We start from the raw sequence: 23,117 nt of genomic DNA on the forward strand, positions 1-23,117 counted from the left end.
AAATTAATGCAGTGGGTATTAATATCTGATTACAACCAACTTATCAACAATTAAAAATAAAAGAGAAATAAAATTTAAAAAGGACACTATTGTTTTTTAATTCATTACATTGCAATTACCAACCTTTGAAGATAGTTTATTCATTTACCTGAATGTGTTCAAATTTGAAGGTCATGCAATCTTTTCCTTTCCTTGAAGCAGGATACTCAGGGTTTACTATGGGCGGAACAACAACGGCGTCTGGATGACCCCAGAAAACATACTGGCAAAACACAAAATTCGACAGAGAAGGTGGCAATCCAGTGGCAGATTTAATTGAAAGCTAAAGAGTAAGAAAATCAGTGAATAGCTGATAAATATACCATCCAAACAAAAAAAAGCATAGTTTATATCATTAGTGTCATGAGTGTATATCATGAGTGTGCAAAAATAACAAAAACACAACTCAGAACTTTAATTTTTACAAAAACATGTGATGAAATTAAATTTAAAAATACAGATATTGACAGATTAATGATAAACATCATTATTTCTACTGACAATTTACAAAAATATGAGTTATATAGTTATTACTCAATAATAATAGTTATTACTCATATTATACAATAAAAATCTTAAAAACACAGATGTAATATTTAAGCTAAAATTAAATAACTATAGCAGTCTTTGCATAGGGTTTATGAAAAAAATCAGGACAACATTTTTAAAAGAAAATCAGGAAATTTCTGTACAGTATACATATGCCAAACTATATTTATAAAAAAGGAAAATCACAAACAACTATTTCCATTTGCCTATATTTGAAGCTGATAAAAGTTTTTTAAGCGAATAATATCTTATTGCTTCAGTTTCTTGGAATTATTTATTTAAAACTACATATTTATTAAAAACACATTTATTAAAATAATCAAATTAACTAGGATAAAACAAAAATATTGTTTAAAAAACACAATATATTTCTTCCCTAATAAGAAAAAAAAAGAAAACATTAGAATAAAATGAAAACTTATTAAGCAAATTAAATAAAAAGAAGACTTGAATCTACTAAACAGAAAAGATAGTAAAAAGAAGTGCTAACATAAATATTAAAAGGACAAGGCAGACTATAAAGAATAGCTCAATTGAATTTTCGTTAAAAAATATTTATCTTCAGATTTATGAATGAGTAGAATTAATTTATTGAATAGGAAATTAATTTATTGTGAAAAAAAAAACCTCATAGCATAATAGAATCACTGGTTAAAAGAGAAAATAGCAATCGGTTTCATTAAATAATCGTCTGCTTTTGGTAATAAATAATAATATGCTTACATTTTTCAGATTCTTTAAATCCATCATTTTAAAATTCTTATTTTTATTCATAGTTAATGTTATGAAAATGGTACGTTATGAAAATCAGGAAAAATCAGGAAAAAAGCTAAAAATCAAAATATCTAAGAGAATAATTATTCTTATCAGGAAAAAAAGATACCCTGTAATTAAGTATAGTTTGAAAAGTAAAAATAACAAGTTTTTTAAAGAAAACAATTTTTAGATATACTGAAATAAAAAAAAAAAATAATGTCTAGTATTCTTAAAACAAACTTAAAAGTCAGAAACTAAATAAGGATGAAAAAACTCATTTTAACTCAAGATTAAATCTCCAAAGTAGAAATAATATTTTACATAAAAATGATGAATAAGTAAAATTTTGGAAAAAAAACATTTATGATAAATAAATTGGTAAAGAAAGTTATAAAAATAATCTTAAGTATAAATACAGCATTTGTCTAAAAAGTAATGTCAGTGGGTCGATTAAAAAAAATCCCTTTATTGATTAATTTGAAAAACACAGTAAAAAGTAAGTAAATAAGTTCCTCTCGTCTCCTAGACATTATTGCTTCTAGTGAGACTTCTGAGAAAAGACTTTTTCCAGAATGTCTTTTAGTCTTGCGACAAGTCTCTTATCAACTGTCCCAAAATAAAACACTTTTAAGCAGGAGTTTGTCCAGGGAAAATATACTACCATTACCTGTTTAGTGGCACCATCGCAAATTCAACTTTAGGAAAATCGGTAGTTTTACAAAAAACTTTTAAAAAAGCAAGTTCTCATGCAAACCCCGTTCTCGCTGCAATCTATGGAAAAAGAGCTTTTCTGCAAACTGTCTTTTACGAAGAGGTAGCACGTGTTTGGTCAGATAGTGCATTGTGGTAAGCCTAACTGGTCGCTTATGCCATATCAAAGAGAGCTTTCTTTCTTCAACGAGTTTTTTTTTTTATGAATTGACGAGCCCTCTATAAACTATACAGGAAGTCAAAATTCAAACATTATCTTAAACATTACTGTAAATTTATTCTAACAAACCTGTATTTATAATGAAACATTTTTTTCTCTGTGAACTTTTTTTTTTTTTGTATGACCTAGTGGAAAATGTTCTCAAATGAAAATAACTTTTAGCGCTAGTACTGTTAAATGCATGTTTTTATTAAATTCAAGTTGAAATTGAACTATGAATAATGATTTTTTATGGATTTTTAAATTTGGGTACAATTTTAAGCCCAAGATTTTACAATAGCAAAATTATTTTTGAATATATGGGGGAAAATATATAGAAATTTACCAGTCATAAATAATTCTTATTTGTAGTGCGAATTTTTGAAAATATTTTCTTAATTCTCCATATTTTTGTGTTGATTTTTTAATACAATTTTAAATTTTCACAAATTATGCACCTCTAAAAAAAAACTTAGACAGACCCCTGACAAGGGAGTTTTTAAGTGCACGAACAAGAAAATCTCTGAGTGACTTTAGGGTGTTTAAATCGGCAACAAATTAAGTTCAGAGGAAGGTAGAGCAGCACTCCCTTCAGTACTAATTCTAACCAGTCCAAAGGCAATGTAACGAATATTATCTTCGGAATAAAGTCACTGACATTACTTTTCAGACAAAGCCTGTACACAAATATATTAGCCTGTATTACTTGTATAGTGATTTGACGACCAGTACTATTATCACTGGAATCATCTTTTATTTCTGAGCTGCTCCTTTCACTCTCCGTTTCACTGTTTTCTAAATTATCAGCAAAACTACCTTCTATCCGACAAATTTCAACATGAAGTCTACCAGCAACCTGAAGAATTAAAAAATAAATAAACTTTTTTGTTTTAAATAAAATAATAACAATAATAAACTATAATGAGAGTGTAAAAGATATTTCAAGTTATGAAACCTGACTCAAAAATGTACTTTCTCTGAATAAACATACTCTTTTTATGACGGATTGAGATTCCTAACCATCAAAACATGGGGGTTAGTCGCTATTTGGGAAATAAGGTCCAGAATTGGCCAGAAAATCTGTCAAAATTCGGGACTCCTTAACATTAAATTTACCTTTTGCATACTTCATCGCATCTCGAGAATGAACTTTTTAAGCATAGCGAAAAAAAATTTTAAGCAATTAAGTTGTAGAAGGAAAAAAATTTAGCTGTAATGTATACAAATTTTTAAACAAATTTTAAGTAATGACCTTCACGTGGCAAAATACTAATTAAAACGAAATTGGTCGGAATTTTAACTATACAACTTTTCTAAAATTTTATTTCCTAACTTTAAATAATCCCTGCTTTAAATCATTTTCAATTTTAGTGTTAAGCTCTCAAATCATTAAGATTTGAGAACTAGAAATGCAAAATGACCTAACTACCAAATAAAAAAAACATTTTTTTTAACCTTCCGTTAGTCGCGCGCACCTCACAGGTGCATCCCTACTGCACTTTCACCTCCTTTGCCGTCAATAGATTTTTCCGGGGGTCGAGCCTAATGTTATGTTCCTAACTTTGGATTACTCAAATGTCCGTGCAAAACCGACCTTAGCACATGTCGATGGAGAGTTGGAACCGCTCAAATCACCCCTCTGGTGCAGCGCGACCATTGACGCAAGTATTATGGATATAATATTTTTATGAATTAAAAATATATATTTTATCTCATTTTCAGTCCTACTCAACGTAGCAGGTATAAATGGTCAAGTTATATACACAGAAAATGGTTACGGAGTAAAAAACCGCAGAACCTTCTTGCGTTAATTAGTTGAACATCTTGTGATGGAGGAAGAGATCCGACGCGGGAGCAAGAAAAATTTATCTTCGGTACTTCGGTAAATAAGTTTTTTGATATTTATCTCTCTAAAGAGTCTTAAATTGGTAACAATTAACTATTTAAACTAGACTAAATTTCATTTGGCTTTCAAAAAATCAGAAACACCTCACAGGTGCAACGCGATTAACCATGTCGGAAACAAGTGCGCGACTAACGGAAGGTTAAAGGAAAAATCTGTCAAAAACCAAACTAAACATTGAGAGAGAATGGCACTTTTACAATGCTTCATGCACAGTGAAGTAGAGACCATTCAGTGCAATCAGCTCTCAGTAAAAAGACACTAGACATCTAGTTCATGTCTACTATGATTTTAGCGTTTCAGGCGGACATTTTCATTGCTTTTCTTTTCTTTTTTGCTTTAGTGACAGAATTACAGTTTGTCTACGGTAAAAATTCCCCTCGCCACAAAGTCTGAGGCCGTCTGCTGCTATATAAAATGCTGAAATAAGAATATTGCATTTCTGAGAAAGTAGCTTCTCTTCACTCTAGGGCTAACACAATAGACCGAACTAAAAGATTCCCTTTCTCTCTCCGAACAGATCCAAAACTTGCCCTACTTGAAATAGTTATACCTTGCTACTATAGTCGCCGCCATGGGTGCAGACGAATGTTTAAAGTACTCATTAACAAGTCTTAAAGTACTCTACTGGCTTTGATTTAGGCAGACAACTGCACCAGACAAAATAAAAAGAGTATGGTGCTGTTTGTTATATTGTATTTAGTTGCAAAAAATTTTTTTTTAATGAAAAATAACTTTGCTTACATTTTGTTGCTTTATTCGTTCTCCACATCTAAAATCTTAACATCAATAAAATATTTTCGAGTACGTGGAAAATTGATTAAAATAAATAAATAGGTAAATTTTTATGATAAAAAATAACAAAATTAAGAAGGTTTTTCAAAACTAAACACAAGGAAGTTAGGTTATTATGTAAGGTGTTGTTGGCTATGAGCCCAAAGGTGTGAAATGGAAAATGCCCTAAGTACCAGATGCGAGTTTTTTTCCTTTTTGGGCTCTCCTGAAAAAATTTTCCTTTTCAGACTTAGGTCATTTTCCATATCTAGTCTTAGAATAGAAGAATCCAATCAGTACATCAAAAGTTATTCAGGGTGTTCCATTTCTTTTTTTTTTTTTTTAATTTTTGGCACTGCACATTGCATTTTTAGAGAGAGTGAGAGAGGGAAAAAAATATATAGATACCTCTCCTTGTTGGCTAATAATAGGAACCTGATAATCCAATTTTACATCATGAAAAAGGAAATCTAAAAACACATTGGCCACACCAATGAGATTATGATTTTCTTGACTTTCGTAAAATGGATCCATAGCCTTAGGCGGCAAGCCTTCCTGAAGAAAAGGGAGAAGACATTAATTCTGCAATATCTCTTTTTTATCATCAAACATACAGTGTAAGTACATACAATGTATGTATGTACATTACTTACATACATTAGATATACATTCATTGCATATACATACTACATTGGATGAACATGTACACATGTACAAAACATGTAGGTCCAATATATGTACATACATTTGTAAAATATATAAATTTTGAATGTATATATGTACAGCATTTGCATGTCAAATGTATCTACCTACGTAAAATACATGTATGTATTGTATAGATGTACATGCATACAGTGGACATGCTTATATTGCACATATGTACACACATATATTGTACATACACACACATGCTTTAGAATAAATAAATTGTACATGCGTGGGACATACATATATCTTACATATAGGCATGGGACATACATTGTACACATATGGAACATTCATACATTGTATATACACACATAGGATACATATATATTGCACATACAAGCTTGTACATGTCTACTTTGTTTGCACATATGTGCCTAAATATTAGATACAATTATATACATTCAACTCAACAAATGCAGTGTTCTCTCTAAGCATTTTCAGAAAGGTGAGCAACCCTGGGCTGCTCCTTCACAGAGTCAAATGCACCCTCCCAGCTCTTTTTGTAAAAATTTTGTCTCCCTTTTTATTTAGAAAAAAAAAATTATTTTATTTTAAGAGAAAGAGTAATAAAAGAATACAGGAACTACAGATTATAATAACAAGTGGAAATTATTTCTAAGCTATGTCAATATAAAATACTGTTATTTCGTATATTTAGCCGAGTACTTTTAATTCTATTTTAAAGGGCACTTATCTATCCAGGTTTATTTAGCAAGATTAGTGTCCTTCAAAACTGAAGGTACCTCTGCTTTTGAAAAAGCTCCCTGTCTTTTTAATTTTTAATGAGATCTCCGTAAAACTTTAAGTAATAGAAAATACTTTAAACGAAAAAATTTTCCGATGCTTCCAGCAAAGAAAATTATACTCAGAATTTTCAAAATTACATATCTCAAATTGAAAAATATGTATATATATGCTTAGACCTATTCCAGTACATTTCCACGTGATGACTATAATTCCTCCCTAACTAAAACTGAATTAAAATCTGCAATTAATACTACATATCCAGGTCCAGATAAAACTCTCAATAGTATGTTTAAACACCTCTCAGCATCCCATCTAGAAACTATTTTAAGATTTTCGAATAAAATTTGGCCAACTATGCAATTCTCATCGATGTGGCAAAAATCACGAATAACGTTAATTCACAAACCTGGTAAAGACTGCAAACATCCTACTGATTATCATCCAATCGCTTTTACAAGTTGTTTGTGCAAATTTTTGGAAACTGATGCATGTAGTATTATAATCCTTGCTAATTTTGTCAAGAAAAAAAAGCAATTTAGAAAATTTAATAAAATTTTATTGATATTGCCAACTACAGTGAGACTATTTGTTGACGATCTTTGTATATCTTGAAAAGTTTGCGCACAACCAATGCTTCTCACTTTTTTGATCTATGTTTGCTTTGAAAAGAAAAAAAGGAAAGAAAAATCAGTCATTGGGACTTGACTTCATTATTGCAATCATTTATTGAAATTTTATTTAAAACTTTAATATAATCATGGAACTTAGCAAAGGGTTTTAAAATTTTGCATATTTTTCATACTTTTTACGTAAAGCAGAAAGTTTTTAGGTGCGATATTTCAATGTAGTGTCTGCAGATCGGAATTTTAACCTGAACCAGAGAATGATCAATCTCCAATTCAGTACCCCCAGAAATATTGATTTGTTATGGAAACATGGAGGACTTTGTGACCCAAAAAATTTAATGTGCACCAGTCACAATTTACACACAATGCAGTGTCCCATCTGTTTTCAAAAATTGTTAACGTTTATTTATAAATAAATTGTGATTTGCTTTAATATCTGAGTATTTTAAATTAAGAGAAAATTCTTTGAGTTACTATTTTAAAGAAATGAATTACTTTCATGTTCAAGCCTTTCTCTTTCCTCTCTTGATACATTTCCCTCATGTCAATAAGCTTATTCTCTAACTTTTCCATTGACCAAACTTGGCCGTTTTTATTACGACGCTTCACTAATACAGCAGGCTCACTAACAAATGCTCCTTTCTGTAAAATACACACAACATTATTCAAATTGTTAATACCAACTGATTTATATTGAAGAATATTAAAATGGAATAATACCTTTCGATTGGGACTGAGATTTGCAGCAGGGATCTGAAGTGTGACTTTAAACTCCGTTTCCTTGCCCATCTCTTCAGCCAGAAAGTTCGCTTCTCTAACGAGGCCATTTGCTCTAACTATGTCTTCTCTAAGTTTAGCCAAGCTTTTCTTGAATAATTCATCTCTAAATAAACAAATTAGAATGATATATGCTAAAAAATAGTTGTATTGTCAAACAAAACTATTTCAACAATAAAACAAAATGTTATAAAAAAAAACTAACAGAAATAGAATACAACACTTTAAAAAAAGTGAAATTATTTATTATTCTAAAATAGTTATTTTATACCAAAAAATAATCTAGTACAGCTTTTTAAGATAGTGATTGCTCCTTTCTATTGTACACATATAAAAATGATATACAAAAATATAATAGGACGTATGTAAAAGTGAAATTATTTATTATTCTATGCCAATTAGTTAGCATTTTATGCCAAAACATAATTTAGTATATGTTTTTCATCAGAACCAGATATGTATAGTAGCTAGTAGAAGCAAAGTGTGGTTATTTCTAACAACAGAGAAACATCAACAAAAAATGAGACATTTTGTTTACTTAAAACATTGAAAACTTGAACTACTTGAATCTGGTGTGAAAAGTTTCGAACATCATCTTTTAAAGGGTAGTTATTTTTAATCTTTGGGAAAATTACAGCAAAAATTACTTTTTATTTACTAGAGATATTTTACTTTTGTCAAAGAATTGTTTTTAACTGAGCCTCTTTTTTAATGGATTCTTAGTAAATTAGTAGTTTGTTTATGGATATTTTAATCTCTTTTTTTTCTTCCTCAGCTTTATTTTGCATTACTGCAACTTTAAATTTGCAGGAGCTGCAATTGCAAATGTTGGCATTTCTGTTATGTTACATTTGTGTCAAAAATTACTCTAGAACATATTACTTGCTTTTAAACTAGAATGAACAAGTTGTTAAACAGCACCAGCGATGCCAACTTGCAAATATATATTTTAAAGTGGTAGTTTATCAATTGTGATTCTTGGTTTAATAAATTCAATTTAGCAGCTTTTTATCCACCACTATTTCTAAATAATTCGTAGGCTTATATAATTCACCACTTTATAGTACTTATGTCATGCTGTACCTTTTAAAAAGTAAGCAAAAATAGTCAAATATTTGAAAAATTTACTTTGCAGTTATTTACCGTTTTTTTTATAATTATTTTGGCGTGTCTGGAGCAGTTGGCATCTCTGCAGCACAATCCCCTTCTTATTCCTTCCCATATCGAAGAACAAAAATTTCGGCAATTTTTTTTCTCTCAGAAGCGAAAGCGATATTATAGGTTCTGAATTTTTTTTTTCTTTGAGAAAATGAGGACTATCAAATACTGGATTCCTTACGAATAGTCAATACAAAAATTGGTAAACTCAACTTAAAATCGAATTGTAGTCCATCGATAAGTACTTATTTCTTCAATCAAGTGCAAATATTGATCAGTTTTGCTTATTAATATTTGATTTATGTTGAGGAAAAGCTGTAATTGCATTTACAAGGATGATTGTGAGCCCAACTCAAAAATCCTGAAAATTTTTTTAATAAAAAAATTAATGACGCATTTCAAAAAAATAATGTCCTTATAAAATTAAATCATTGATATTTTCAAAACATGAAATTCTAAATAAATTATATGCCGCATAATTTAAGTGTATAATTGCGTATAAATTTACTTTTATCTCTAATCACATTTATTATTCTACCAGAAAAAATATTTACAAATGAAAGAGATGCCAAGTATAAATTCTAGTTCTAATATTTTTAAATACAATATACAAAAATTTTTATGCATAAATGTGATAGCTGATTTCTTGAAATTTCTGGAGCTTGGATTACTGGAAACTTCCGAATCGTGGTTAGCGAAAAATCCGGAAGTCCGGATTTTTTTTCCGAAGCACCCCTGCATTTATTGGAAGCAGCTTTCTTCTACTAACTTTGAATTCCATTTCAGTAACAATTTATTCTGCCTTTAATCAGTCATAATTCATAAACAAATTATGTACTATTGTCATATGTTAGAAAATAATTCTCCAAAAAAATTGAATATAGTGAACTGCCATTTTTGTTGTGTACTTATTGTTGGGATCAGCAGGCAGTTCACTATTGCAGAATTAAACTTAATAAAAAATTAATTTAGCAGGTTTATATGTAAATTAACTTGATGATGTATTATCAGGAATTGATGAATTATTAAGTACCTATCCTGTGCCCAACGCTCCATCCTAGATTGCACATTACTTGTGGGAGTACCAGCCGGGGTGTATTTTCCTAAACCAAGCAAATCAAAGGTTGGGTATGGGCTGTAAGGTGTACCGGGAGACATTTGATTCCTTAGTATTTGAAGCTGTCTCTCATACATTTGTCTCTGTTTATCTAATGCAACTAAAAATAGAAATGAATGTCATTATAATGTAAAGAAGCAAAGATTTATTGCAGTCAAAATAAAGAGCGTTGCTCACTTTGCTTGTCTTCTTCGTGCTGTTTTTCAAGAGCAGCCATTGCTGACTGGATTGGATCATTACTAAGCTCATTCATCATAAGTTCCTCTCTCGCAAAGTCGTAATCGAGTGGCCTTTCGGGAATTTCTGGGCTGTTGCAGTCTAAAGGATTAACAAACTAGTTTTAAAATACCATCTAGTCGAACAGAGTCGAACAGATCGAATCAGAGTCGAACTTCGTTAACGCCAAATTGACGGAACTATCATAATTACTTCATGTTAACTGAATTTTGTTTTATCCGATACATCATGAAAACTATTTATTACTAACTAAACTATTATTTTGAGAAATAATCATGATAATTGTTGCATAATATGCTAAATATTTTACACATATGGATTTTTATAGTCATCAAAATAGAAAAATTGCAATATTTTCCTGTTATGATTGACATTAAACATACTTGAAATGTTATGTATTATGTTTACTCATAATTTCGAATATTAATAGGCATTTAATTCATAAAAGATAAATAAAAGATTTTTTTTTAAATTAATTTAAAAAAAAAAAAAAGAGTTCTGAATAAAAATAAACTGAACATTTCAGAACAAAAAAAAAATTTGAACTGATTTCTATAAATGAGGTTCGCTTCATTGTGTATTAGTAATACTTATTTAAATACTCAAGCAAGCAAACAATAATCTGTAAAAAAAAAAAAATTCTATTTCAATAGGAATTTTTTTGGAAACTTACACAATTTTAGGGAATTTTCTAAAATGTACAAAAATCAGGAGAATTTTAATTAAACCAGTAAACCAGGAGAAACTGGTAAAATCCAGTAGTCTACTGGAAAATCCAGTAAAGTTGGCAGCTACGTATTATGTATTATTAATTCATGTTATGTACTGCATTAATGTATGCAAACAATACTATTACTAACCGAACAAATTAAAATAAGCTTAAATATTTTTATCTACTTCATTTAACTATTTTATTTTTATTACTATATTTATTTGCTCATCTGTTACTTCTAACAAAGGAAGAAAATATAAATACCCATTCCTCAAAATGCATGATTGGGATTTTAATCACACGCTTATTATCTATGTGCTGTGTCCAGTTTTCTTTCACGTTAAGCGATAATCAGCTTCAAAATTTCATGTTTAAACATGCAAAATAAAACAATAATTTATTGCTAACTCACAGGACCAAGCATGTGTTTTCGTGATATTTCACATTGAGCGATTTCGTGTTAATGAGGTTCGACTGCATTATTAAAAAAATTTAAATAAAAAGTTTTTTTTTGAAGAAGAAGTTACCATAAAATTATAATTTCAGATAAAAGAACAAATCAACCATTTCTACAATAAATTTAAAAATATGATTAAAACAAAAGTAATTGGAAGTTTCATTTCTAAGAAGGTTAAATTGAAAGTTCAAAAGATACATCAAACAACATCTTCTTTGTATCTATTTAAAATTCATGATTGCGTAAGTTCACACTATAGCAAATTTTAAACATAAAATTTGTTGTATAAAACAAATTGCTGTACTCATCAATCTGTAATAAGCACACTCTGTATTGCAATGCAATTTAACTTAAGGACCATTAAATTACAAGTTTATTTATTTATTTTTAATAAAATAAAATAAACGTTTTTCTTTTTTGAATACTTTGAAAGAATGCCTCAAGATCATTCATGTAAAATAATGAGCCAGTATAGTCCTGCAGAATTCAAAAATACATTTAAATTTTAGAAAACTGTTCTCTTGGTAAGATTCACAATAAAAGTATAATTTACACATGGTGAGTAGCCAAATCTTTCAATAAAAAATAAGCACTTTTTAAACACGCAAAAAATATTTTTAAGCACTATATACATTAACAAAATGCAAAATAATTTTCAAAGACTTTACATGATCATGAGAAAATTACAAGTTTCGGACAAAGAACTCCTTTCGTGATTATATTAGCCGTTATAAAATGATCAAGAGATTTTTCCGTTCGATATCAGAGGGTGAAAAATGAAGTCTGAAATTGAGAATATCTTGCAAAATGCAGCAGAGTTGCACACAAGAAGGCAATAATCACACCGAACCCAGCTCAGTAGATGTACATACGGACTCGCAAGTATTTCATCAAACATGTAAAATGATTGGCTCTTTTATACGCTATGGATCGATGGTACGCCAAAATGGATTGTGGTTAAATGAATTGTGGAAAGGTTGAATAGAACAATGTAAAAAGCACTGTTTTGCATAATCCGTGGCGAAAATCGACATGGTAAAGAGAAAAAATCTCATTTTTGAAAAGGGAAGATTGAGCACTTTTTAAAAACACCCAATGAAAAAAGCATTTTTAAGGGCTTTTAAATAACGAAAATCGAAAATAAGCACCTTTAAGCACTTTTTAAAAATGCTATGCACCATGTTACATATAGTGTAATTACAAGATAAAATGTATAATAAAAGTATAATTATAAAAAGTAAGGAAAATAATACAGCTGTATCATTATAAAATAAGGAAAATAACATATAGTGAGTAATGAGAAAAAAAACTTACTGTTTGCTTTAGGGCAATTTACTCTGAAGAAATGGTTGTTACCCCATAATATTCTATCACCATGTTGAAGCTGAATTCTACTACTTACTACAGAGCCATTCACACAAGTTCTAAAAATAAATACACATATATACATATAAGTGTGTGTGTGAATTACTACTTAAAACGTTGATATTACTGAGAAAAAAATTAAGTAATAAATTTTTGATCAAATTATAGATTTCTCCATACTATGAAGCAATTTAATTGTTTTAAAAGGTTGACTTTAAATAAGCTTATTAATTAATGCAGAGAATTATTTAAGCTAAATCAGACACAAAATCATATTTTCTATGAACTGAAAGTCAGATTTTTGAGTCGTATGATTCATAACAAGACAAATGAAGAAATTTGCATTGTTACTCTTCATTGGTTATCTACCATACAATTTTGAACAGAAATTAAAAGCACTTTTGAAGATAATAAAATTTCCACTTTATTTATTTTTTGCCAGGTTTAATGAAATAGTCATCCAAGTTGTATCACGACAAAAAAAGTTCTTAACAACAAACTAAAGTTTAATTATTAAAGTTTACTAACATTAATTAATGCTTAATAATTAAAGTTTATTAATTAAATTATTAATAAAAACTTATTTATTACACCAAGTGTCGAAAAACCAGAGTGTGCACCATATTTAATCCCGTCTGTGAACTATTTTTTAAGTCTTTAACTGAGGTGAAGAGGTTGATTTAATCGATGGAACAATAATGGGGAAATGATGCCTTTTGATTAACTTTCTCTCTCTTTTTTTTTTTTTATGTACAACGGTAATATGATCATCAATGAATGTTTTTTAATACAAAATTTATGCACAATTTAAGTGTTATTTGAATTTAGGAGTCAACAACACTAAAAATCCTTCAGCATTTTATTAGAAGTTGAGGTCAGGTTTCTTTGAATCTGTGAATATGTTTTCGTTGGAAAGTCTGAAAAAGCAATCTTTTTTAATTTACTTTCAAATTGTTATAGTTTGGTAGGGCAATTCAATCCTAACGAGACTATTTCACTTGAAAAGTCATTAAATCATAATAAATGAGTTTGAATGCGTTTTTACTTGATTTGTTGTAATTTAATGAGTGTCCCATCTTCCAAAACAATTTAAACCCATTTATAGAGACATTAACACTTCCGACACAAATGGGATATATACATCCCAAAGATTAAACTTTATTCCCTAATGGATAAACAGAACCCAATTTCGGATTTTTTTTTATATTTTCAGGGTTTTTTAGGCATTAGGGAATAAAAATATGACTAAAGGAACTTGGCAACACTCTCATATTCAAAGTGGTGGACTTCTGTTTGCGAGCATGCCAGTCTACCTAGTTTTAATTATGTATTTTTTTAATTTTGACCCAAGTACAACTACAATTTTGCCATATTTTGTGTAAAATACTTATGTTTGTTCTTATTAAGTGATAATTTTACCTATTTAGTATCAGATTTAGAAATTTTGACACATTTTGTTTTGTGGGATATATCGTCCCAATCATAGTTACCATTGGGGCAAAATATCCCAATCCTACTTACCAGTGAGATAATATATCCCATTAGTGATAAAAATATTATAAGAACAAATGCTAGCTTTTGTTTTGATTACTTTATGACGGCAACTTCTGGTTTCTTTCACTTCTGGTAAGACGATTTTTGATAAGAATAAATAATTTGATGCATTTATAATATTTTCATTATTTGTTATCATGCAATATATAGGTATTTTAGCAATATTCAAGACGATTGGGACATATTATCCCAGATTTCCGGGAAAACGGGAAATGTGGAAAATTTTAAACTTATTAGTATACTCATTTTAATATGTAAGCATTAACATAAACTGTCTTTCCTACTTAAATTTTAATGATGCAAAAGTACGGTCCAAAGGGTTAAATTATTTTTAGTGCAGTGTGTAATACCTGATTCATTATATATTTAGAATAAAAGGAAAGATTATTTTTACCTAGCTCCATCAACAGGTATCAATACAAGTTCTGAATGCTCTATTAAAATTGTACAGTGCTTAGGCATGATTCCAAGACCACTCAACTGTATGTCTAAATCAGAGGAGGCACCGGGATAACCTACAACTGTTTTATCCTGGAAAATAAAATACAGATAAATATTTTTCACAAATGGTGCTCCACAGAACCCTAGGATCACAGCAAAGGATCAAAAGAGTTAAGAGAGTTTATGCATAGCTGAGAGAGTTAAGTAATTGTAAAACTAGTAATTATATTTATATTCAAATAATACACAATTTATTTGATATTTTGTCCATCTTTATAGAATTCTTTAAATAGAATGCCGAAAAAAAATAAGAAAAAAACATTTTTTTTTTTTTAAATAACGATACTTTTTTCAATAACAATATATTCAATAAATTAAAGTATCAGTATTTTTCATCAAACTTTTCAATTCAAAATAAAATAACCGAATTCTAGAATAATGAATTATGTTTCTCTGATAACCAATCTGAAACATTTATAAAAGGTCTTTTTGAAAATTATAATTCAGCATACTATAATCATTTTCAGCTCATGAATATATCAAAAAACAAATTCAGAACTAGACTGGATGCCACTCCAGACCTATAATTGTAAAACAATTACTGATAAAACAACGAATGAAAAAACTTCATTCGTCACATTATCAAAATAATTGGTAGACTTTCTTTGTTTAGTATATTCATAGCTGAGTAAATTTTATTTATGATCCTGGAGTTCGGCCGAAAGATGCTCGATTATTTAGGGATCCATAGCAAAAAAAAAAATTTTAAATAGTTGTTCAAGATTACATTAAAAAATAAAACACTTACTTTCAGGTAATATACAAGTAGTTCATTTAAGGAAGGATCAGCATTTAAATTAACTAAGTAGTATTTGTCTTGCTCCACTTTAATTCCTGAAGCCTGAACAGAAATGCCCATTTTTTCTAACGCTTGCTGTCTCTCCTGAAGATGGGGAGAAAAGAAAAACCCAGTTAGATGCACACCTAACCAAACAAGAGAGTTTTTTTTAATAAATAAAAAAAATTTCAGGGTACCTGATGTATTTTCTCTGTTTTCCTTAGTTTTTCTTCCCACGTCTGAGAAATTTCTTGCATAAGTTTCTCAGATTCTTTAAGTCTATCCTGCAGGTCTTCTTGCTAAAAATGATTCACGTAATACATGTGAGGTCATGAAGTAAAATTTACAATACTTAAACTTAATAATTCAAAGGAAAACAAATTATGAATTTTTCATTAATTTCTAGTCAAATTGCTAATTATTCAAATCAGATCAATCATTTTATTTATTTTGAAAAAAGAAAAATAATTACTTTTATCAATTAAATAATTGATGAGCCGAAAAATTTTAAGTGGTGAGAGCAAAAAATATTTGTCTCAAACAATAAAAGAATTTTAAAAAATTTATACATGACTATCAGTGAATTTTTAAAATAACTTGAAAACAATTAATGAAAAATTGTTGGTTTTCATTGAAAAAAATTACTTATGTTATTCAAAAATGATTGAATTTTTTAATACCAACTTAAAAATATTGAATTAAAAAAAATTACTTATTACTTATTTCATTGAATTCATGTATGCAACTAATACATTTATATTTGAGAATTTAAACAATTTAAATTTAAAAGACAATTTCAATTTTAAATTAGATCAGAAGAGTCAAATAACAGAACTGAAAAATCTAACATAATTATTTCCATTCATAAAATTCATTATATGCAGAAAACAAACTTTAGTTCAAATAGTATTTTTTTAAAAATTAAAATTTGATGCATAGAACATGTTTTTACACAATACTGCACCTTTAAAAAAATTTACTTTAAAAAACTTGCAATGATCTCTGAATAAATTTACTCATTACAACTTTTATTTACTCATTCTGAGTAAATAAAAGTTAAGACTAAAAATAAAAATCAGAAGTTTTAATAAGTTTTTTTTTCTTTTTTTTTTTTTTTTTTATGGGAAGAAATTACAGACATTATGAAAAATATAAAATACTTAGTATCAATAGGTTCAATAATTTTTTTAACTAATAAATTTTAACCCTTTGATGTTAAGAGTGCACATAAGCATCCAGAGAAAACTATTGGTGTGGCCTATAGTTTACATATACCTCCAATGCAAGACATACATGTAAACCATTGATCACCAAATCGTCGATTGTGAGCTACCAGTAGCTAAGATATTCAACAGTCTTCTGATTTAAAAGAATTGAACACATTAAAATTAATAGAAAAATAGTCATACGCAAAAGAAAAAAATACTCTTATTACTTCTACCGATGAAAAAAAATCAAATTTAGAAGATTTTGATGCGGATGAAATGCTTGAATATTAACTGTTTGATCTTATTTCTTAAAAAAAATAAGTTTTTTTAAAATGCAGAGTATTTATGTTATTTGCTTGTAATTCGCAAAATTTTCAATATCCAAAAAAAAAAAAAAAAACATACTTAATTACTATCAAATCATGGTATTTTAAAGCTCTATCATTGGTAAATAAACAATATACGTTAAAAATAATACAAAAATATTTGAATCTGTTTTGGCGTGGACTAAATAATAGCAGTAGCATTGTGTACTATATTATCATGACTTGTTATTCAGCCAACAAGATCCACATTCAATGGTCAAGTATTTAGTCTCCAGCGAAAGCTACTGCTGGCTCCTGCAGCCCTTTAACTAAGAGCATTCATTTGTGAAAAGGTTAATAAGCTATTCCAGTAGCGTGAAGAAAAGAACTTACTGTTGTGCCTTTAAGTTGTTCCTTAAGCATTTCAACTTCCTCCCTGAGATCTCTGATAATCCTGGCATTGGGATCTTCATTCACCACAGCGTGATTGACGATACGCTTCGCTCGATCTGCATACCTTAGAGTGGAGAGAGTCTCATCGTAGTTGTCAGCTGCTGGGCTGATTGTAGCAACCATAACTGTTCGGCTGTTGCCACCGAGATTGTCCTAAAACACAAATTGATAATAAATATAACGCTTGAAAATTAATGACACAGCATTTCCCACAGATTTTCTCAAAGAATATTTCCCTGAAATATTAGAGAATAATGTTAAAATTATGAGAGTAATTCTTTGTGATAATATCAAAATTCATTTAAAAAAAACGACGTCTAAAATCACAAATGATGAAAATTTTATAGTTATTATTTATTAAAATTTTACCATTTGTGATTTTAAACATTGTTTTTAATGAATTGTAATGTATGTTTACTTAATATAGGCATTCATAAAAGAAATTTCTTTCTTCAATAATTAACCTTGATTTCATAGATATAATCTGTTATTCCGACATATTATCACTTAAATTAGATAAGTGCGGGAATAAAGGCGAAAAAACATAAAGAGTGTTAACCTCTACTTGAGATATATTCAACTGAACTAAATGATACACGAGCTTATACACAATTGTCGAACTTTCTTGAATAGGGCATTCCAAAATCTGAAAATTCTAGAAATTGAATAATTAACAGCGTAAACATTAATGAAAAAATGAGAGGGATTTACAATGTATTTTTCAACAAAAATCATTTGCAGGCAACTTGTCCCACACTGGATTTGAACACCCAATCTTTGGCTTTGTGGAGTGAAGCTTCATCACGGACCCACCAGCTGCAAAGAAAGAAGTAACAAAAGACATTTCCGATTTTGGGGGGTAAAACCATGATTTTCTCTGACTCTTTTTTTGAATCTCGTTTTTCCTGACAATTCCCAGTATGCTTACATCTTGTTGAATTTAAATAATGTCAACTGGATGAAGTGGCTTGGCTTTCTGTTGTTGGATGACATTGCAAAACCACATTCGCAGATGGTACAGAAAACGATATGGCAACTCTTGGTTTGGAGCTCTTTGACCATCCCCCAAACAATTCTCAAGCCTGGAGTCATCCACCTGTTTTTAAGCTTTGAAGAAAATTCTTGCCGAAACGTACTTTGGGAACAATGCTGAAGTGATTCGAGCTTCTTTCGATTGTTTGCTAAAGGGCCTTTTGAAGCTTAAGTGGTAAGACAAATGTTTCATCGGATTTGGTAACTGTGTGGAAAAGTGAAGTTTTACATCTTATATTTATTACGTCACTATATTTTCTGTTTTTTATAAACACTTCTGTCCCTAATAGTTAAGAGATATTTACCACTGTCAGTTTTGAAATCAGTTTCTTTTTCTTTTTTTCATTTTTCTTTCCCTGACAATTTCAGGTTTTTCTCACCTTATGGGAAACTTATGTCGAAATAATTTTAACAAATAATATTATATACAATTAAAAAGAAATACCTTGAGCAGCCAAGTGAGAACTGAGTCTCTGTAAGCAACAAATTTGTCTTTTGTCTTCCCACAAGACTGGTCAGCTAATTTTGATATGACTAATCCTAGGGTTGTCAGAGATCTACAAAACAAAATATTCTTTTAAATTTTTTAATGTTAAAAATAAATAAGATATATATTAAATTGATAAAGAAAATAATATAACTATAGAAAAATGAATAGAATTGAAGTTTCAAAGGTGCATCACATATCTTATTTGAGTTCAGATAATTGTGTAGCACAGGGCATGAATTTTCAGTTCTAAAGATACTAACTGAACTAAAATTTTTGCTCATTGCTTTTTTCCTGAAAAATATGAAATGTTAACTGATAACTAACTTTTGAAATGTTAACTGATATAATATAAAGTGTCACATATAATTATTAATGTTTTCATTAATGCTCAAAACATCTTTGAGTAGAAATGTTTGTTGTGAAGTTAATGATAGTAAAAGATAAAAACTGTAACAACCTTTAATAAACATCTACTCTGTCTATGCTTATATGCATATTTTGTGTAATATTAAATGTTTTTTATGTCTACTAATAATGTAGTTTATTCATCCTAAAACCATCGCCTCATCAAAAATAAATAACTTTTTGGTGAGCCCCCATCCACACATCAATGAAAGACATTAAAATAAGAAAATATCAGATAATCAAAATATTAGAAAAACTATCAGCCAATTGCAGCACTAGAATCACACTCTCTCAAGACTCTTTTATTCTCCAGTCAAATTCTGCTGTACTAGAATCAAAATTTGTTATTCGATACTAGCGATGTAACACATATTCCATCACTATTCGGTAATTAATCCTTTTGACAAATATTCAGTTCGCCAAATGATCAGCCAAATACTTTTTATTGGAAAAGTATTTTTCAGCCAAGTTTTATTTTTGGAATTTGAATAGATTTAATTTAAAGAAAATAATCGCAAAATATATTTGTACATATTTGTTAAGTTCTAAAATTTATGTGCTTACATACAGCTTTCAAATTTATTCTCTGGAAGGCAGATAGTAAAAAGAAATTTCAAAAATTGAAACGAGATTACTTTATATTAAACCAAAGTTTCTGTGCTGCTGCTTATTTTTTTTTTAATTATATTCAGTCAAGACAATTTCAGAATTTTTTTCAACACTTTTTGTTTTAAGATTTTAGAATGTTTCTTTCCCCCTATTGTTGGCTGGTCATAATAAATGACTTTGTGGACCACAGTTAAAGATTGTTATATATTATAGAGAAAAAGTTAAATATCTATAGAGAAAAGTGCAATATCCTCTATTGCAGAGAAAATGTTCAAAAATAGACTAGTCGCAAAAAATAAATATTTCATTTGACAGTAACACTTGATTAAGCGTAAAAAAATAAATATAATTAAGTTCATATATAATTATTTAGGAAGTCCTTATTTACACAAAACCAAAAACTTATTGAAAACAAAGAAGAAAGATTTGTTGCTGTTGTTTATACCCTCCCTTAGTTTAAGAATTTTCATTTATTAATTCCTTGTTATATTTTCTAATGTCAGTTTTTCATGAACTTTATAAATAAATGCAAATCCAATAGAAATTATAAACTTAAGTATTCATAATATTTTGCTAAGTAAGTAAGAGTCAATAAATATTACTAAAAGACATCACTTACTTATTGATATTTGAACCTTCTTTAAGTCGCTCACCAACTGCTCCAGTTTTAACCGCTCTCTCACTTCCGGCTAAATCTACCAGACTCATTTTTGAAACTTTTTCACCCGTAACCTTTAGATAAAATGAGACACAGTTCTTAAAGCCAGACAAGTAGTTAAATATATTTAAATAAAAGTTTTTTCACAGAAAAATAAGAATAAAAGAACTTAAAAAATAACAACTACCGATTTTTAACGTTCAACAATTTATTATTTTGAATAAGTGAAGAGTTCTCCCTCCCTCTGCTTGCTTTCACTTAAGAGGACGCCTTAACCGTAGAAGAAAATTTTCGTCGCAAAGTCTCTTTTTCCTTTATTACTAATTTAAAATTTAAAGTGTAGAAAAAGTGAGTTCAGACAAACCTAGAGTAAACCATGAAGTTTCACATACTGGAAAGAAAATTGTAAAATATACAAATTAAAATAAATTATGAGATGATAACTTAGGATTATGCAACAGAGAAGTTCTCTTCTAATAATAACATTTCTAAGAACGTTAATTTTTCTTTTTATATATATATAGATGACTGTTCAAAGGTAATAGTCCTAAATAAGTTTCTACAGAGAATTTTTAGTTTCTTTCAAATCCATGAGCAACTTAAAAATGCTCTAAGAAATCTTTAGGGTATTACCCAAAATTTTTTAGAAATTTACTTCTAGATGAAATTGGATGTTTGAAAGACATCTTTGTGTGATCAAAAAAGTAAATGGATGATTAAATGATACACAAAAACTTAAAGATATTCAAAAATTCATTAAGAGCTCAGCATTGAAATTTTTTATGAACAATTACTTAAAAATAATTTTTTTGTGAAAATAGTAGAAATTTTTCAAGAACATAATTTTCAGAATTTGAAGTTCTCTGGTCAAACTGAAGACTTGAGCTTATATTTTACAGAAAAGATAGAGTTACAAGAAAAAAATAAATTTTAGTAACAAAAATAAAAATGATGGTTCATCTATAAATTTACCCTAACAGATTAAGACTCTTTGAGTTCTGAAGGAACACAAAACCCCCATTGAATGGCTTGCGATTGTTTCTTAACTTATTCATGATGTCCCCACTGCCTTACCTCAAAATGAAAATAAACATTCAAAAACAAAATTCAATAGGTATATACAACATCCTAAATATCAAAACTAGATAACAAGATGGCCATTTATGAACTCAAAATTAAAATAATTATCAAAATCTGTGACAAAACTTCACCTAACAATCCTGAAATAGAATTAAATTTCATAAGGAAAACGACAAATTTAATAAAGTTAAACAACAAACAAACAAGTCATTTCGCCCCAGCTTCTCAGGAACTACATCCTAGGTCATGTAAATATGAGAGCAAGGAGATAGACTTTTTGTTTGTCTAAAGTAAGAACTCCTCTAGCCATTCGTCTGAACCCGTGGCGGTGACTATGGTAACAAGGTATAACTATTTAGAGTAGGGGTCATTATTTAGGGCAGGTTTTGGCTTGAGTCAGTGAGAGAAAGGGTCTTTTTCTTTGGTCAACTGTGTTAACCTTATAGTGAAGATAAGCTACCCTCCCTGAAATGCGCTATTCTTGTTTCCATAGCAACAGACAGCCTCAGACTTTGTAGCAGGGGGAGTTCTTACTGTAAACAAACAATCTTTAGCAGCAAAATAACTTGGGCCCTCATTAAGTCAATATTCAAGAATCTTGGCTATGTAAGCAAGGTTCCCCCTCAATTTCAGAAAAAGAATTCCCTGACATTTCCAGGTATATCAGGTAAATTTCAATGAAAATCAATACCATATTTTATCTATGCTATGAAATCTTCATCCAAAATTTTTGATTATTTTCATTGTATTCCAAGTATTAGATTTTCTAAGTAAAATAAATATTATATGAGGAAGGAAGCATTTCAGTTTGTCTAACATGTGAAATTTTTACAATAAATATTTGTAATAGATGTTAGAATTATTTAACTGGAAACTCAACAACTGAGTACTGTTACTGACAATTTTAAGACTGGTTTTTTTCCAGGCATGATAAAGGAATTTTCCAGGTTTTTTGTAAAAAAAATAAGAAACTTTCCCTGACTATTCCCTGCTTCTTACAGTTAAAATAAAATTCTCTGACAATTCCAGGTTTTCCCTGTTCTCCCTAACCCATGGGAACCCTGAGTAAGGGTCCAAAGGACCTTCATTTTTCCTATATTGGCCCTACATAGATTTTTCCAATTACCCCGATATTTTACAGCCACTTTACAACCAATATCGGTCCTATACAGAATTGTCAGATTCACCTGATATTTTATTATTTAGCTA

The 23,117-nt window shown here is 29.1% G+C and overlaps 1 protein-coding gene across 6 annotated transcripts in view; it reads right to left on the reverse strand.

Moving 5' to 3' along the window:
- The window catches only part of Khc-73 (Kinesin heavy chain 73), a 126,740-nt gene that overhangs the window by 37,521 nt on the left and 66,102 nt on the right, over positions 1–23,117 (reverse strand). For all 6 annotated transcript variants that reach the window (XM_087166321.1, XM_087166319.1, XM_087166320.1 and 3 more), the window contains 14 exons: positions 20,790–20,902; positions 19,112–19,223; positions 17,575–17,787; positions 15,866–15,967; positions 15,639–15,773; positions 14,784–14,920; positions 12,785–12,894; positions 10,242–10,382; positions 9,981–10,164; positions 7,733–7,895; positions 7,508–7,654; positions 5,340–5,486; positions 2,961–3,110; positions 149–322 (listed from right to left, as the gene is read on the reverse strand). In XM_087166321.1, coding sequence (XP_087022447.1) covers positions 149–322; positions 2,961–3,110; positions 5,340–5,486; positions 7,508–7,654; positions 7,733–7,895; positions 9,981–10,164; positions 10,242–10,382; positions 12,785–12,894; positions 14,784–14,920; positions 15,639–15,773; positions 15,866–15,967; positions 17,575–17,787; positions 19,112–19,223; positions 20,790–20,902 — 2,028 coding nt within the window. The remainder of the gene's footprint in view (positions 1–148; positions 323–2,960; positions 3,111–5,339; positions 5,487–7,507; positions 7,655–7,732; positions 7,896–9,980; positions 10,165–10,241; positions 10,383–12,784; positions 12,895–14,783; positions 14,921–15,638; positions 15,774–15,865; positions 15,968–17,574; positions 17,788–19,111; positions 19,224–20,789; positions 20,903–23,117) is intronic.

The sequence above is a fragment of the Parasteatoda tepidariorum genome, chromosome 6 (assembly GCF_982258835.1).
Source record: "Parasteatoda tepidariorum strain Cologne lab strain chromosome 6, Ptep-v5.0, whole genome shotgun sequence".
Lineage (NCBI taxonomy): Eukaryota > Metazoa > Arthropoda > Arachnida > Araneae > Theridiidae > Parasteatoda > Parasteatoda tepidariorum.